The sequence below is a fragment of the Brassica rapa genome, chromosome A06 (genome assembly GCF_000309985.2).
Source record: "Brassica rapa cultivar Chiifu-401-42 chromosome A06, CAAS_Brap_v3.01, whole genome shotgun sequence".
NCBI lineage: Eukaryota > Viridiplantae > Streptophyta > Magnoliopsida > Brassicales > Brassicaceae > Brassica > Brassica rapa.
The window spans coordinates 24882785-24897760 of NC_024800.2; the positions used below are offsets into that span (position 1 = coordinate 24882785).

The window sequence follows — 14976 nt, forward strand, 5'->3', positions numbered from 1 at the left end:
AGTCGCATGCTTACTCTATGTCTACCTTCTCATAACACCTGTAAAGGCATTTCCCTGAAATTATATTTATCATTTGAAACTTCTTTTAGTTAGTACTAACTATAATAATTTGGAGAAATTCTAATTTTACCACAAACTGTAATACCACTTTTTAAATTTACTTTTAAAAGACTATTTTCATAAATGTTTTAAATTTGTGATGATTAAAGATTAAATTAATTCTCTTAAATCATTTATAAAAAATTAAAATTACTTATAAAAGTTTATAAACCTAATCACACCCTTAAACCTTAAACTCAAATATTAAAGTATTTTCGATAAAATATATTAAAAAAATTATATTCAACTTATGGTATTTCAAACAATTCCTCATTAATCTTCAGCTCTCATCCCTTAAATTTCTTACTCATTTACTTGTGGTTAATATTTTTTTCAAACTTGGATGGACCAAATATATAACTTCAAACAAAACTACAGACTATGCAAAAACTAAATATACATTACGTTGGTTCAGAAGAAACTGATAATTATTTTTCAAAAATATGAGCTAGAAGTCTCAAAAACTAAAAAAAAACGAAGAAAAAGATACTCATATGAAATCCATGAAGATTACCTTTTCTATCATAATAATATATATATATATAACACAACTTTAGAAGAGTGGTTCAAAAGGTTGTAAAAAGAGAAGAAAATAAATGCTGCGTGATTTGATTTTATCAGATTGATCGCTTAGACTCACGTGGATCTCTGGGACTTAACTATGGCCGTGAATAAGATTATAACAACTAAAATAACTTACATGGGCACATGAATGTGATATATTAGACACACGTATGCTATATACGGTAGGCAGAGTTATAAGCATGGTTCCATAAGCAATAAGCCAACAAGATAGTGTTGCAAGTTAGTCAGATAAATGTCATGATTGTTTCCTCGAACTGGTAAGAAAATTGCAAGGTCGCTTTCATTTCAATTCCTTAAACTTCTTGAGTTTCGCTTCGTCATCACAATACATATACACATACTTGTATATGTATACATGAGTACTTATATATCTATACCAACATCTCTTCGTGTTTCTATAAATATAAGCAAAACACATATATTTAACATATCAAATTGCATCTCTCTGTCTCTCTCTCTTGTGTTCTTTGTTTCTTGTTTCTTGTTCTTACTTGTCAATAAAATGGTTAGCGCGACCGTTGCGAGAAACATTGCCGGCATTTTTGGTAAGCAAACAATACATACAAACATGGGTTTATATTGTGTGTGAACATTTCGAAGAACCTTTGTTTACTAATAGTTTATAATTTTTTTTGTTAATTTGTTGCAGGCAATGTCATCTCACTGTTCTTGTTCCTATCTCCCATGTAATTGTTAAGCTCTCTATCTTTCTTTTAATTTATTCTTTCGGTCTAACACCTTAGGTATCTCTTGTACATAACATATTTTACATTAGATGATTATGTTTATTTGAAAATATTTATGTTAATGCAGACCAACATTCATAACCATATACAAGATGAAGAAGGTGGAGGAATACAAAGCTGACCCATACTTAGCCACAGTACTAAACTGCGCACTATGGGTTTTTTATGGCTTACCAATAGTCCATCCAGATAGTCTCCTTGTGATCACAATTAATGCCACTGGTCTCGCCATTGAACTCTTTTACCTTTCTATCTTCTTCTACTTTTCTCCCACCCCACGTAAGGTCTAATATTATCCTTACAGCTTTTTCTACTAAATCTTTCTAACATATTTTTTTCTCATTCGCTGGGCCAAAATTGTATAACGGTATCAAAATATCGGATTTGTTTTTTTTTTTCATCTCGATTCCAGTTAGTTTGGAACATTTTTTTCCTAGAGATATAAGAAGCACAAGGTAACAAAGTGCAACTAGTTTTAGCAAAAAAAAAAAAAAAAAAAAAACAAAGTGCAACTAATTTGTTTTAGGTTTTGAGAAACTTCTTGGCTAATTGTTCTAATTATTCTAAAAATATTTTGATCTGATTGTAAAATTATACGTAAGCTTTTGAAAGAATCTAAACGAGAGTGATACATAATTTCATTTTCGAGTTTTGTTATGTATTGTGTAAGTCGATTTAATTCTTGTCTTTTTGGCTTGAAATGAACGCTAAAACACTATAGCAACAAGCACTAGTCGACAATGATTGATTCTAGTTTCAGGATGGTGATAGGCAAAACAAAGTTGATATAGTGTTATTTTGAATTGGTTTTATTGAATTGATCAATGGTGCAGGTGAAAGTGGGGCTATGGCTGGTAGGAGAGATGGTATTTGTAGGAATAGTAGCCACATGCACATTGCTATTGTTCCACACGCATAACAAGAGATCTTCTTTTGTTGGAATCATTTGTGTCATTTTTGTTAGCCTCATGTATATTGCTCCTCTCACCATCATGGTACGATATTTTAATTTTCTCTTTTTACCTAAGTTTTTTATATATTTTTTACCTTTATTATAATATATTATAATATCAATTAAACAGAGTAAGGTGATCAAGACCAAAAGTGTGAGATACATGCCATTCTCTCTCTCACTTGCCAACTTTCTAAACGGTATCATTTGGGTTATTTATGCCCTTATTAAATTCGACCTTTTCATTTTGGTAAGTCCTTTAGTTATGTATTTATCACTATCATCATCTACTTATTAGTATATATTAGTTTCACTTTGTTAATGTTGTTGTAGATTGGAAATGGACTAGGGACAGTATCAGGAGCAGTACAACTTATACTTTATGCTTGTTATTACAAGACAACACCAAAAGATGATGAAGAAGAAGATAATCTTTCTAAGGCTAACTCTCAGCTACAACTCAGTGGCAACCAGGGACAAGCTAAAGGAGTTCCAGCTTGATTATATCTAGGAGTAGTCAACTATTCAATAAAATTTCTACTTTCCTTTTCTTTAAAAAAAAAAAAAAAATCTGGATGATTTTACTAAGTAATAAAGTAACATATTATATTTCTTGTTTTATCTGTGAAATTTAAACTCATTTTTCTCCTAAGAAAGATATGTTAACTATTATATGCTACAAATATAAATCTGTGTATGTAGAATATTCAGGAAAGTTTGCCTGAGCTAATATGCACAACTAAAATTAAGTAGTCTCTAACCATACAAAAGGGGAAACACCATTGGCTTCCCGCGGAAAATTGACGGAAAAGAAAAAAAATAAGTCCATGCTACATTTTTCATACTGCAAAGTAAGTTAAAAATCACATTAATTCTTCTTTTACCTCAGAAGCACTTTTTTAAACAAACTCTACATGGCCTATGCATATCATGGATGTAGTAACAATACATTGTTAGAACTTAATAAATATATTTGAAGCATACGGGCTTTCTATTACCAAAGTGATAAATATATCTCTGTCAATAACCTTTTTTCTAGTCTCTCTCTGAAAAACTACAAAATTCATCATGTGACATAACATAACAAGTTATATTCTACCCCTACCAGGGGAGGAGGCAATGAAGGAGGAGTGGGGTCAGCTGACTCCACTATTTTTTAAAAAAATATTTATATTTCTTTCAAATAAAAATGTATTGATCCCAATAGAAAATTATATTTGATCCCACTAAAAAATAGAACCTCACAAAATAATTAAAACATTAAAATTTAAAGACAAAATTATGTAACTAATACATTTATATTACTTATTTGTTAAAACTTGGATTCATATTAATTTTTATCTCAATTTTTACTATTACAAAAACTCATGAAATAAATAATATGTTTTTTTATCTTAAACTTAGTTATATATTAGTTTTAAATCCAAATTATATTAGACCCAAATAGTATAATAATTTACATCAGAAACATTAAAAATAAACTAATAAACAAACTCCTCTTCTTTGACAAAGGGAGAACCATGTTTTGGATTAATTTCAAGTTGGGTTATTTTTTATATCTTATACTTTGGTATTTTAATTTGATTATTTATTGTCAAAATAAAGATGATTATGATCATTGATTTAAATATAATAAAAATAATTAGAGTTTATGTATATAATCTGAATATTTTTAACAGCTAGTTTCATAATTAGAAATGGACTAATTTTTTATTAATTAGATAAATAATGGACCAATTTATCTAGATGATCCTGATGAAAAACAAAAACTGTAATATCACCATAATCAAAGAGATAAGGTAAAGATACAAATATTAACTTGAAAACTTTGTCAACTTAGTGGTAATAACTTTAAGGCAACACTCATAAAAAATACATCAAAACGGTTTAATCATTCTTAATTTGATCAATATGATAATTTGTTGGAATGAGTGTTTTTTTTATTTTTTTATCGAAACATATATTTAAAGATGTAGTGAAACTGTAATAACAAAGTTTCAAATTATGAAGGTTGGAGAAAATAATTTTTTTATATAGTTTAGTAATTATATTTTTTTTAACTCCAGTCCAAAAAAATTCTGGCACCGCCACTAGCGCCTACCGTGTACATAATACAACAATTTGAAACTGACTTAAGAAAACGTTTGCTTAATAGTTGATACTATGTTATATCCCCTAGAAACCAGCATGAATAGCAATACTATGTTCTAGCCCCTAGAAACCAGAATGAGTAAGAACATCATTTCATACATGACTCACAGACTAGAAGAAAATAAAGAAGCATTCTAGATAAAGATTGCTTATGAGTCAGTGCTCAACGGTTATGTTTCTTTATGGTGGGGAACCGATTTTCCCATCGAGAATAACCTGCTGTTACGAGTTCAAAAAGATCAGCAGTATCCGACGTATCCTGGCCCGACGAGGATAAGCTTCTTGCAATGAGCCTGGCCAAACTATCCAAGGAGCTACCGTTGAAACTAGGTTGCTTGAGTAGCGCCTCTTCTGATGTAAAATCACAGATCAACGAGCAGATGCTTGCAGCCATCATTACTACCCATGGATCCTCACTACCATCTGCCCAATACTCCAAAGCCTTCCGTAAACTGGAAAATGTAGACAACTCCGGCGAAAATCCTATTTGCTTCCTCTTCAAAAGAATATTCAAGACTGTATCACAAGCCAAGAAGATGCTTCTACTGTCCTCCTCACCATTCTGACCATCGGACTGGGTCAGTTTTACTAGGCATTCTACGACAGCTACGTAGCCTCTTGAAGCAGCCAAGAGTTCACATCCTTCGTTCTTCAATGTTATTTGGCAAAGCATTGGGAGCAAGAAGCAAGTTGACAAAAACGGACCTGATCTTTGCATGCGTCAGGAGTTTCAGCAAGATAGCTCCCAACCACTCGCACGGATGCAAGAAGATCATCTCCTCTCTTCTTTCCATGTTCCTTTGCATCTTTCAAATGCTCCAGCACCACTACTACCGTCTCGTTAAGCGTCTTAATCACCTTGAGGGAGACGGTTTCATCACTTAGAGTCCTTTCATTTTCACCAATATACTTGATGATCTTTTCTACCAAAGAAAATGCGATAGCCAGATAGCGTTGCTTTCAGAGATGCCCTTCACTAGGAGCTTCATATTTCATGTATGCGAGCTCATTTGTTAAAAACAGAAATCTCAACATGTGAAGACTCTAAGTTCAAAAAAAAAAAAAATACATGTGAAGACTCTAACACCAGCACAAGACACCTGTCAGCTCGAAGATAATCCTCAACACTGGGTAAATATTTTACTCTACTGATAAGCCACTTCTCACCCATAATCGACGTCAAACTCTCCGCCATAATCCCCGAGCTGGACTGGACCCTAAAAAAAACTAGGGTCTAGGGTTTATCGTTCGTTACCTATGAACGAGAATCAACGACGACCGTATTTCTAGACAAAAGCTAACAAGTGATTAATAATAGCCGTGTTGTATATTTAAGCATACCATGTTTAACAAAAAAATAGAAAATTTCCATTATTTTTTCATATGTATTAAAATTTTAAGACAAATATAGATATATTTATAGACAAAAACTAACAACTGATTAATGATTAATTTCAACAATATAGATAATGATGTTTTTATTTGCAAAAAGAAAAATTAATTTCAACAAACATCTCTCCTTATTGTGTTTTTTTTTTTGAAACACCACTCATTGTGTAAATTTGTTAAAAAATAGAAATTTTCCATTATTTTTCATATGTATTAAAATTCTAAGACAAATATAGATATATTTATACACAAAAGCTAACAAGTGATTACTAATTAATTTTTAAAAAACAATAATTATTAATAATTAAGAGCAATATGCGTTATTAGAAGTACAGGAACAACATTCGCATCTCACACGACACATACTATAAAATTAATTTAGATACTATTTGAAATCAGAAGTAATGCTTATTCGACTTTACGCTACTAAATTAAAAATCTCGAAAAAGTTTATGAAGTAATTATGAGAGATTCTCAAATTTTAACCCCATAGTTTTTGGAATTAAGCGAGGGAGTCCAAGCACCAGCAATAGTAGTCGGAGCGAGAGATGGAGAGCATTTCATTAGGAGACATCCTTTCGACCTCGCTCTGCCTCCAAGCCACTTGATTGCTACGGTTCTGCACGTCGGCTGGTAAAGGATATGCTTCAATCTTATGTTTCTGATATCTCATTCTCGTGTAAAGCCTCATCGTCGCTACACAATCTTCGTATGGGTCTTGTATCCCAACATGAATATCATACCTATAAGCACATCAATACCATCCTTAATATATATATATTGTTGTACATTAGATAATGGGTATAATTAATTGATCTCAAGTGTTTTAGATTACTTCTACGGTGCCAACACAGATTATATGGAACATATGATATTAGGCATACACACTCATCCCTATAATTTTACATACAAAACAATGGTATACTAGTTGAACTATTTGTAATTGATAGGAAATAAAATGAAATAAATAGGTTGATTTAGTCAACTTGGAGATAAAAAGTTACGCTAGTAAGCATCTCATGTAAATTAAAAATCTCCAACTATGTAAATTCTTTTTGTTTTTGTTAGAAAATGGTTATATTATATAACATATGAATCTTTTCACGTTTTGAATCCCTTCCTTTTAGCTTTAAGCCCATACAAAGCATCAATACCCATACATCACCAAAAAAATTAATGGATAGTACATGATACACTTATGTATCAATACACGTAAAGTATGCAAATATCTATATTCATTTTCCAAATTAATGTTATATTCGAAAGTTGTATTACAAACACAAAAGTAGATATATTACCCGAGATAGGCTTGGGTTAAGTACTTGAGAGAATTGCTCAGCTTGCTTGTTTTCATCAACGGAGGATATTTTGCAGTATCCCTACACACACCAATATATAAAAATGATATTAGAAATTCACGTTAATCGTAAAACAACTCACGTAAAGTCTGGGTTGTGTTGCGAGAAACCAAGTAACACTATAAGGAATCTAGTTATATATATGTGTCCTCTTTACTTTTCTTCTTTATAGAAATGTCACCTCATCATGGAAGAAGGATATTCAAGTTGAAGGCGGTCAAGATCGTGATCCAGCCCATGTCCCACGAGAATCCTCCCTTTCCCACCTCTTGGACGAATCTTCCACATGGGTTCTCCATTACAAAGAAATTCTTGAATCTTTCTTTGTGCATGTTTCAACGGCATTGCGTCCCTCAGATTCTCTGGACGTATACCGGTCGTCTCGTACCTATAGTTCGTCACGACCATTGACGGTTTCACGTACGTGTGGAACACAACGTTGTCGTTCTCATCCGTTATGCAAACCCTTGCGCATAGATCCAACGACCCGTCGCTTCCTCCTCCTACCATCTTGCAAGAGAGTGCAACCATTTTTGGAGACCGTGATGACGTGTAGTCGATCATGGCTTTATCTCTAAGGCCTAACGCTGCCATACGAGTCGTCAATCCCTGAAAAAGACAAATCATATGATATTACATTATTTATATAAGAATTATTTTTTTCATGTGGTCAATTTACAAGTTTAGTTACGCAAATATGAGAAGAGGAGTATTGAGATAAGGGCAATAATACGATTACGTACAGCATTGACGCTCGAAAATTGGCATCTCTCTTGATGAATCCTACGAGCGTTAGGGCTTTCGAGGATCATCATGCAGAATCTGCATCCGCGAAGGCTAAAAATGTTCTTGCATTCTTGTTTTGGCAATGGTCCTATTGACATTACACAATTAAAAATTAACATACAAATGCATAGCGTATATATAAAACTATATGTCACTCTTTTTATATAGCTTCTTATTTACCTATGAGATGTTCGCGGAGTGACTCAAAAGATCGGCAATGTTTCTTGCAAACCCCACAAGTAGGCTCATGACCGGAGTGATAAGAGATCTTCATGTGTTCCACCAAATGTTCCATTTTGTTGAATTGCCTATAACAAGCTGCGCACTTGTTCCTGTACGTGTACATATATACATCAATATATTTTTAACATATATATACAAATATATTTTAGAAAAAAAAATAATTTTAGTCTTAATTTTTCATCAGTTGACCACAGAATTTGGGTATGATATTGCATGCCACTCCATTGAGTTTTTCTTTGGGATTTTTTTTTCAATTAAAACGCTTGATATAACACACGCTTAGGATGAAAATGGTTACCTTAGGGTTTCCGATGACTCCATAGATGATCTGTAATCCATGGTACGTATGAAAATGCAAACAAAGAACTCAACAATTTAAGAGTGGGGAGAAGTTAAACAATTCTTTTGATGAGTTTTTTTATTAATGTATTATGCTAGGTGTGTGAAGAATGGAGAAACTGTGAGGAGGTATTTATAGTAGGAAAAGAAAAGAAAAGCTGACCATTCTCATATATGACCTTTTAGAGTTTTGATAAGATTATTACAAAAACAGACGGACACAAATTGAAGTAGATGCCCTAATGCAGTGGGGCTTCTCATGGTAAAAAGAATCACAATTTTATATTTCCCGTGTTTTGGACGATATCGAAGATGCTACTAGCACAATTTCATACTATTGAGAAGACACCAAACTGTACTACTATGCTCCTTGTTTGTTCAAAATATTAAGGATACAAAAAACTGCATCTAACGATAATCTGTAAAGAGAAAGTTCTTATAGTAGTGTTGCGTAAATTTTATGATCTGCTTTTTTCCTTCATTTTTTTCCGTCATGAACTATTTAGCTCATCTTTATCTTATCTTAGTAGACTGAAGATAAGGTTAACTTTCCCATAAAAGCATTATCTTTAACCTCTGCAATATCATGCTTATGCGTATGCATGTTGGCATGATGCATTTGTGCCCATAATGTAAGTTTGCGTTCCATAAGTATTACTATTTATTGGTTATATATATAATCATAAATTCATTAACTTATCAAAATATTAAGTAATTTGCTTCATATAATTTAGGCGTACGAAATTAGCCAAGACACAACTACTGTAATATACGTGTTTCAATCTTTCGGGGATTTTATAGTTTTTTTTTATGACCCGGGATTTTATAGTTGCACAATGGATTCCTATTCTTTATTATGTGCGTGTGCATGTGTATGAATTCATAGAAATAACCATGTTTTTAATAGAATGATAATAATGTTCTCTATACAATGTAAACGCCACTAAAATAGTATGTCTCGAACACTCGAACATTGAATGACAAATTGTTATACATTACATAGTTAAGCTAACAGTACTATACTAATTTATATGATACACACGACCATCTTTTGACCGATCAATGGGCCAAAGTCTAAGATTCTAATATATAGTGTCTGATCCAAAACGATTCCAAATTCTCATAAAAAGTAGTATTCATGCAAAAAATTGTGTTAAAGAACAAAAAAGATAATGGTCCTGTGGTATCAGACGTATATACACACCTATCTCTTTTCTTGCCTAAAAAATCAACGTAAAACTTTCACTGTCTTTTTTGAAAATATTCCCTCAACACGTTCAACCATAATAATGTCCCAGTACTACAATGGTTTACTTTAAACTTCTAAGAGTTCAGTTTTTTTAAAAAACAATATATATTCTAAGAGTTCAGTTATCCATTCATTGTTTTCTCTTTTCTCTTTGCGTTTACATTTGTAAGAAAGTGCATTTTTATTTATTGAAACCACAATATAATATTTTGTGTCAATTATCCTTAATTAGCAAATTCTAAAGGCAAGTAAAACAAATGAAACATGAAGTTTCCGTTAAGTTATGATGTTTGCTAGAGTTTTTTTTTCTATTGTAAACATAATGTTATAATATGTCGATACAAACATAAATATTTTGGTTTGGAACTATCCAGTCCATCAACTATTATCTTAATTATTTTTAATATTTAAACCCAATATATATATTACAAAAAAAATCTTCCAAGTCCCAAAATTCAGATATTGCACTGTGATCGAGCCTTTGACATGAATTTATCATAGACTTGTTTTCATTTGTATCAAATTTTCCCGCCAATTAACAGCACAGTCTACATTTTATGTTAACATTTTCCACATTTTCACATCTGTTGTTCATGAAATTCTTTTTCCACATATATATACACATTTGTATATAGAGGCGGCATGGCAATATGGCATTGGCATGGTTGGGTCGGTGCACATGCATTTAGGTAGAAAAAGTTGGTATATTCTCCGTATTTTGAATGCTCTTTTGTAATATTTCACGACTGCATCTATTCATATACATAGATAGACTAACAAAATAAATTAATTAATCAAAAAGAAAAGAATAACAAAATAAATCAAATTAGGAAACTAAGAGCATCTCCACAAAAAAAACTATATATTCTAGAGTTTTGAAAACTTTATATTTAAAGTTTCAAAGTGTTTTTTTTTCAAAATCAAAACTTCAAATTTAACGTTAAAAATATTTTTATTTTACACTATAGTCTTTATTTTTGTCATAATTAATATGAATCCATAAGCGTTTTATAAATAACTAGTACATATGTAAAAATATTACAGTAATAAATAAATCTTCCACTAAAATATAAAACTACAAATAGAAATAGATAATTAAATACTAAGCTACAAGAAAATACCACATTATTTCATAAAATTATTTCCGTAATGCTTCATCTTTGGTTATACAAAATTTGTTAGGAGAATATTTTAAAGTTTTTGGAGGTTCCGGAGCAAATTAACTATACTATTAGTATTGTTGTAATATTTAAATTTTTGTAATAATTATGTCTTCATGTATCTTTAAAAAAAAATTAAGAATTTTCTTTGTAATATTCTTGTTGCCTAATTTTAGTTTTAAAATATTATAAATCTTATTTAAAGTTTTTTTTAAATTTTATGTGTAAAATTTGTATTTATAAAAATAAATTTGAAATATTTATGATATAAAATGTTTTAAGGATTAAAATGATAAATTAAAAAACACTTAATAATCATAAATGTGATGTGTAATTAGTTATAATGACTAAAATGTAAATAAATTGATGAAACTTCAAATTTAGAGTTTTGAGTAGTAAAATTTCAAATATAAAGTTTCACTCTTTAAAATTCCAAAATTAAAATTTAAAAATTCCTTTTTGAAAAGCAAAAAAATTTATATTTGAAGTTATATAGTTTCGTTTGGAGATGCTCCGAAAAAGATCTAAATACAAACAGATGCATGGAAAAACATGAAAGCCAAAAAAGAACAAAAAAAAAAAGACATGAAAGCCATTATGGGACAGTCAAACTTTCTGCACAGCCATTCGTACACCAAAAGCAAATATAATGTTCCTTTTTCTGTTTTTTTCTTCTTGTAAAAGCGAAAGAGAAATTTTAATTTTGTAAAAAATGTTAACTTTCACAGAACCTTTAAAAGCTTGACAAATGCTTATTTGACCAGGAAAACAGTAAGCATTTTGTTTTTTTCGACTATGCATGGACTTTATTTTTACCTACATGTGTGGTTCAGTTTTGTGGTTTAAACATATATACATATATGTGTATATATCTTTTGATTATAGCGGTTTTTGAAACATCTGCTCTTGGTTTTGCAAATTGTTTTACATGGAAGATTCACCATAATTTTTACATTAATATATTAGGTACATGGTCGTCTAATAGCAATGGAAGTAGAATGTTTAAACATGGTCCAAATCTAAAAAACAAATTAAGAACTTCTGAAAAATAAATTATAATCTAAACTTTAACTTTTTTAGATATACTACTAAATTTAGAACTTATAATTTTAAGAGAAACATTAAACCTAATTGATAATTTTAAAATTTATTTCATTATATCGTTAAATATGTACCGTTAATAATTTTTGAACATGGTCAAAAAGTAATTTAAGAAAGCAATGATTGGGTATATTGTTTTAGATATCTTTCAGCAAATAAATGTATCAAAACTAAAAAATACAGAAATTTTTCTCATGTCTTATGTTTATAATAAATATATAAGTGTAAATGAGCTAGATATTTGATTTGTTGTCACTTGTCAATGTTATACTATGGTAGGTGTTTCGTCATTACGAGTTCGTGTGTTCAGAAGTGTTAAAAATAGTTTGGGTTTGCAATAAGCAAATATAAGTCGAATCTTTTTTTAAATAATAATATATTAATTTTTTCCCAATAGAATCATTGATTACAGTGCCGTTGTTAAAAAAAGAAAAATTGGCTACAGTCCCTTTCTGGTGAATTGGAAAAACGGCTTTTTTGATTACAAAAAAATCGACTTTAATCTAAACAAACAAGCATAGAGTAAAAGAGAAAAAGATAAACAAAAAAAAAACAGAGTTGTGAAGTAACCTTTTCTAATTTGGACACCGGCGATCCTCTATCCAATTGTCCACCGACTTTACCATACTGGACGTCCAAGTCCATCAAACAGATCCATCAGTGGTGTGTGTTTTAAGAGGTCCACATCGGAATCATCCCGCGGTCTTAATCGTTGGATTCTAGTAGAACATCGACTTTCAAAAATGTTAACTGCCATCATCACCGTAGAGATTCATCAACTTACAGATTTGAAGAAAACATGCATCCTCGCTTCGAAGCCCGCCAAGGGGAGGATCTATGCCAGAGAAGACACTAATTCGGGAAACAACCATTCCCAAAATAGTCCAGCCATCAATAACTAACCCCTCAACAAGGATAGAGCCCCATCACATTTCTAATGACTGACAATTGATATTTTTGTTGTTATTTCCAAGTAATAGAGTTCATATATGCAACATATATTTTGTGTAGCTCTATCCTATTTCTAAGGGATAGAGTTCCACACACCCCCCTCCACCCCCTCTCCCCCCGCCTCCTAGAAATTTGCCGTCAAATTTTGTGTTGTTGTATATTAAACATTGGTTCTATATGTTATCCATCATAATATATTGCAAGTTCTATTTTAATACTAATAAATGTATTTTGCGAATTCTACAAATTTACCTCTAAAGTTTTTAACCATTATTTCTCCGAAGTCAGCTGAAACAATTGATATTTAGAGAGTTCCAACTTGAAACTTTAAAGGTTAGAAAGGTTGACAAAAAGATTTGTCTAAAGGTGATGGTTCTTTAATCGTTGATGGCAAGAAGAAGAGTTTTACCGGCTTCAATCGTTGTTGATAGTTCTTTATTTGATGGTGATGGATTTCTTATTGTAAACTATAGTTATCTTGAAAGGCAGCAAAAAAATTTATGGAATAATAACCTCTTTGGCTTTGTCATTATCAATAAAACAATATAAAAAGTTGTTTTGTGTTGATGACTTCTACTCGAATATTAAAAAGAGAATAGTTCTCAGTTCAGTCTGAAAACATGGTGTTTTGAATTAATATGATCGTTTTGAGATTCAATTTCAAAAACAAATATAGAAATTTTATATGAAAATTTTTAGTCATTTATAAGTAAAATAGATATGTGTTAGTTTATTTTGGATTTCTGCTGGTATATCTATTTTTAATTTTTTTTTTGTTAGTTTTTATTGTTTAGAACTTTTTGTACTTAATAATACTATATAGTGTAAAAAAAATACTCGTTTAAAGAAAATGGCGGTCGATGAAAATAAAAGTGTCGGTATCTAAACGCGTAAGATTGATTAAACCAAATAATTTAGTGAATAATAGATAAGATCTGGTAGGGATTCGAGCGGCGAAAGAGTTAAAGAAAGAGAACCGGCCAACAGTCCACAATGATTAGAATTTGATATCGGTCTATACACTAATTATTTAATGCTAATTAATTGAGCATTTTCTTCAAAATAAAGTATAATGTGGTTACAGAGTGTCTTTACGCAATACAAAAATACAAATCAGAAGGAAATAAAGTGGTGAGGTCTTAAAATCAGGAACAAACGTGTGGGTTGTTTCTGTCTCTTGTAAAAGTCCATATCATGCAAATACATGACCGACCAACCAATAACATAATGTGATTGCAAAGTCATTTAGCTATTGTGTTGGTTAGTGGATAGGGAAGACATTTTAGCTATAAGTATGTTGGTTAGCTAGTCGTTCCAAAAAGAAATTCGATTTATCGCCTTTTAAAAGCGATTACAAAAGTAACCTAATGTTATATGTTGGTACTGGACTATACGACTCCATCGTATAGAAGTTGATCGTTTGTGGTTTTTGCTTTAGTTTTTGGTTTTTATTTTTTGTTTTTGCAAAAACCATTTTTCATCCAATCAAGTTTTAGTTTTTAGTTTTTGTTTTTGTAGAAACCATTTGATTTGCCAATCAAGATTTCTAATAAATAGATTCTCTAAAATTTAGGGAAACTAGTTTTTGAAAAGTTTAACCAATTTGCGAAGAAAAACCAAAAACCAACTTTTGTGAGCTTTTGAAAGGAAAAACAAATTTTGATTTTTTGGGTAGAAACTACAACATTTAATTAATTAATAATTAATAAATAATATTTTCATAAAGATAAATAATCATACAATTTTTGGTACATTAGCTATAATTTAAACAATAATGTGATATAATTTATTTGTGTTTAATATCTGTAAAATAAATTTATATAGTTTATAAATAATATTAATTAATTTTAAAACTTAGTTATTAATT

At 30.6% G+C, this 14976-nt stretch overlaps 2 protein-coding genes and 1 pseudogene across 2 annotated transcripts; 1 reads left to right on the forward strand and 2 right to left on the reverse strand.

The window, feature by feature from the left end:
- The first annotated feature begins 864 nt into the window (after nucleotides 1-864).
- Nucleotides 865-3057, forward strand: LOC103875173 (bidirectional sugar transporter SWEET4). Its single transcript, XM_009153653.3, has 6 exons — nucleotides 865-1229; nucleotides 1334-1370; nucleotides 1498-1714; nucleotides 2264-2425; nucleotides 2513-2632; nucleotides 2716-3057. The coding sequence occupies exons 1-6, from the start codon at nucleotides 1040-1042 to the stop codon at nucleotides 2881-2883; spliced, it is 894 nt and encodes a 297-aa protein (XP_009151901.1). The 5' UTR covers nucleotides 865-1039; the 3' UTR covers nucleotides 2884-3057.
- On the reverse strand, nucleotides 2715-5766 carry LOC117125998 (annotated as a pseudogene).
- LOC103875174 (RNA exonuclease 4) lies at nucleotides 2715-11333 on the reverse strand. Its single transcript, XM_009153654.3, has 6 exons — nucleotides 8608-11333; nucleotides 8247-8398; nucleotides 8024-8154; nucleotides 7462-7889; nucleotides 7221-7301; nucleotides 2715-6665 (listed from the first exon to the last, which is right to left on the reverse strand). The coding sequence occupies exons 1-6, from the start codon at nucleotides 8646-8648 to the stop codon at nucleotides 6425-6427; spliced, it is 1074 nt and encodes a 357-aa protein (XP_009151902.1). The 5' UTR covers nucleotides 8649-11333; the 3' UTR covers nucleotides 2715-6424.
- Between the last annotated feature and the right edge of the window lie 3643 nt (nucleotides 11334-14976).

Excerpts from the sequence above, each read along its gene's own strand:
- LOC103875173 (XM_009153653.3), top strand. The coding sequence starts at position 1,040 with ATGAGTACTTATATATCTATACCAACATCTCTTCGTGTTTCTATAAAT. Across the intron at positions 1,715-2,263 it reads TTTCTCCCACCCCACGTAAG|GTGAAAGTGGGGCTATGGCT; the intron begins GTCTAATATTAT and ends TCAATGGTGCAG. Across the intron at positions 2,426-2,512 it reads TTGCTCCTCTCACCATCATG|AGTAAGGTGATCAAGACCAA; the intron begins GTACGATATTTT and ends TCAATTAAACAG.
- LOC103875174 (XM_009153654.3), bottom strand. The coding sequence starts at position 8,648 with ATGGATTACAGATCATCTATGGAGTCATCGGAAACCCTAAG. Across the intron at positions 8,155-8,246 it reads ACTCCGCGAACATCTCATAG|GACCATTGCCAAAACAAGAA; the intron begins GTAAATAAGAAG and ends TAATGTCAATAG. Across the intron at positions 7,302-7,461 it reads TATCCTTCTTCCATGATGAG|GGATACTGCAAAATATCCTC; the intron begins GTGACATTTCTA and ends TGGTGTGTGTAG.